Source organism: Entelurus aequoreus, linkage group LG10, assembly GCF_033978785.1.
Source record: "Entelurus aequoreus isolate RoL-2023_Sb linkage group LG10, RoL_Eaeq_v1.1, whole genome shotgun sequence".
Taxonomy (NCBI): Eukaryota; Metazoa; Chordata; class Actinopteri; order Syngnathiformes; family Syngnathidae; genus Entelurus; species Entelurus aequoreus.
In genome coordinates, this window is record NC_084740.1 from 21,115,799 (window position 1) to 21,118,978 (window position 3,180).

Sequence of the window (3,180 nt, forward strand, 5' to 3'; positions counted from 1 at the left end):
GAGTTGGTGAAAGAGTAGCGTGTAGTTTGATTCTATTTTTAAAAACAATCTATACATATCATAAACCTTCATATCTGTATTCTCAGTTGTTGCTTGCTAGTGAAAGTCACAACTATGGTACCAGGTTAGCCCTAAGAGGTGCTTTCACCCGTCTTAAACCCAAAATTGATGTTTTGAAAAAGACTGTAATGTATAGGGCAATCACTTACTGGAATCGACTTCCACAATATCTGGTATCAATCACCAGCAGAGTGGGTTTTAAGAATAGACTAAGAGGAGAAGTATTGCGGAAAGAGATTATTCTAGATTGTACCTAATGTCATGACTGTTTTTATTGACTATTTTATTGATTATGGGACAAGCAGTAGAAAATGGTGGATGGAACTTTTTTCGTCACTTACTGTTTGTCTTTGGTACACTAATGTATATATTTTAGGCCATTGGTTCTTTGTTTTATTTATTTTTTGCAAAAATATATATACATCTATTTTTATATTGCTCTTTTTATCTTTGGTATGAACAATATTATGTAAACTCGAAGTTATTATTATTTTTTTGGTTCTTTGTTGTTGCTATTTTTGTATTACAACATTTTATTATTTGATCATGTTGTACTGCATTTTAATCTTTTGTTTTGTGATTGTGTGATGTTTTTTGCCTGGACCCCAGGAAGAATAGTCTCCGCTGCGGTGTAGACTAATGGGGATCCTTAATAAACTAAACTAAACTAAACCAAAGAAGGCGGCCCAAGCGCATGAGTAAGAAGAAGCTCAGCGCTCAGTGACACCTCTGGTAGATTACTGTATGGCGGGTTGTAAGCACTGTCCTTGTTACTCTTGTGAATGAAGTCAAGCGCCTGTATAAGTCCTTAATGTTTCAATGTATACACCTGTTCAATGTACAACAAAAAATGTGTCCAAAAATTAAGTGGGTGGTGCTGATATTTAGGTGTGCTCTATAGTCTGGAAATTACAGTATTATTGTCCAATGACAAGATGATTGTTGCCGAAATGTGAGGGCAGTACTCCACTTGAGTGAACTATTGTAAGTTCTTCACTGCGGTTCTCTTGGCTGTTTTTTTGTTGTTAACAAGCTTTCTAAACTTTTTAAGTAGGAGCTCTCTGAACTTGTCACCCATGAAGAAGTAGAACACAGGGTTAATGACACTGTGCAGGAAAGCCAGTGGTCGGGTCAAGATATAGACTCCCTCTATGTACATCCTTGAACACAACTGCACACCTGCCCAGGCCTGTCGGGATGCTATCCTGACATTTCTCATAATGTGGTATGGAGTGTACAGAACCAGAAACATGGCTGCCGCTGACGCCACAACCCTCAAGGGTCGCTTATACAGTGCCGTTTTGCGACGTATTGCCTCTTCCTGGGTTTGCAGTAAGCGTGCGATATGGTGGGAGAAACCACACAGTCCAAGCAGAGGGAGGACATATCCGGATAGGGTGAGCCCCAAACTGTAGCTCAGAACACCGATGTCCCCCTGGAGGCTGGCAAAGTCATTGCAGCGACTCCAGTTTGCCCTCTGCAGATCCTGGAGCATCAGCGCTATCATGGGGATCACTTCCACGTTGACGGCGAGCCAGCTCAGCGCGGTCACGACCATTGCCGCCCGTGGCCTCAGCAGGAAGTGGTTCCGCGCCGGGTGTCGGATGAGCAAAAAACGATCCATGCTGAGCCAGACCATAAACAGAATGGATGAGTAGAGATTGACATGCAGGACATAGCGGTTGATGATGCACGCGTAGGCGCTGGTCTCCTTTTGGCGATTTGCGTAGAGGTAGGAGAGGCGTGGCAACGTGCAGAGAAAGATGAGATCAGACACTGCCAGGTTGAAGAGGTAAACATTGCAGCTCTGCCACTTGGGCAGACAGAAGAGGTAGCCGAGTACAACCACGAGATTCCCAGGGAAACCAATGCAGAACTCCAGGCCATAGGACGGTGACAGGTAGTACCTCTCCAGTACGTCATCTATCTCTGTACAGTTCAACACCTGGTGACAACAGGTACAAGACCACTTTAACCAACAACAGACGCAAGCCTTAGATAGACCGTGTTTCATCGGACTTACCATCACGTAGTCCAGCTGTAGTTACTGGAAGCTTAAATAGAAGAGGTAGCCGAGTACAACCACGAGATTCCCAGGGAAACTAATGCAGAACTCCAGGCCATAGGACGGTGACAGGTAGTACCTCTCCAGTACGTCATCTATCTCTGTACAGTTCAACACTTGGTGACAACAGGTACAAGACCACTTAAACCAACAATAGACGCAAGCCTTAGATAGACCGTGTTTCATCGGACTTACCATCACGTAGGTTGTGACTGAAGGAGCAGGTGCAGCCTGCTCAGGGCAAAGTGGAAACAGTAAACACAGAGTGCTGCAGGTACTGCTGAATTTTATAAGACACAGCAAAAATACAACCACTCCAACAGTAGCAACAGTATGTCATGTTTGCAAGGACCAAACATGACCTCATGTTTAGATATGGAGAATAATAGTTCGGTGTTGACTTAATATTCCAGGGCTTGTGTCATGCGGTCTTGCACAATGTGAGGTTCATTCGGACAAGAGGTCCGCCGCATATTTTGGCAACAATGCCGTCCACCTTTTGAGAGCGCATGATTCACTGCTGAGAGACACATGTAAGACTAAGCCAGGGTACAAACATTTTTTTTCTTCTTTTTCTTTTGAGAGCAGAGACAGTAATCCAGGTTTTTATTGAAACTGTATGTCCTTAAGACAGTGTTTTTCAACCCTTTCTGATAGTGGAGGCCCTTAGGGATATTTTCGTTCACTTTTGTCTAAAAGCGCCAAATTTGGCACAGGTGTAGCTCAGGGCATACTTAAATGATTTAGCTAGGGCGCCCGCGCCGGTGACCTTTGGGGTCGCCACAGCGGCCAATCAAATATGGCCGCCACTTGTAATAGCTTTTGTCTCTAACATTTGAAACAGATGAGCTACAATTGTAAACGTGGTGTCTGTTTCATGTGTTTTGACAATTAGAAATGTGTTGGAATGCTCATTTTTATTTTTGGGTGTGTCTCGACCCCGAATTTGCATATTTCCAAGTGGCGTTTTGCTATTCTGAAGACATTGGACGTAACTTGGGCATTGTTATGAGTAAAACCTGGTGCAACATGCATGATTCCTTTCTAATGTTTAT

At 43.4% G+C, this 3,180-nt stretch overlaps 1 protein-coding gene across 1 annotated transcript; it reads right to left on the minus strand.

Moving 5' to 3' along the window:
* LOC133659322 (succinate receptor 1-like) lies at positions 1-2,259 on the minus strand. The gene is made up of 2 exons (XM_062062073.1): positions 2,084-2,259; positions 1-2,005 (listed from the first exon to the last, which is right to left on the minus strand). The coding sequence occupies exons 1-2, from the start codon at positions 2,084-2,086 to the stop codon at positions 1,040-1,042; spliced, it is 969 nt and encodes a 322-aa protein (XP_061918057.1). The 5' UTR covers positions 2,087-2,259; the 3' UTR covers positions 1-1,039.
* Between the last annotated feature and the right edge of the window lie 921 nt (positions 2,260-3,180).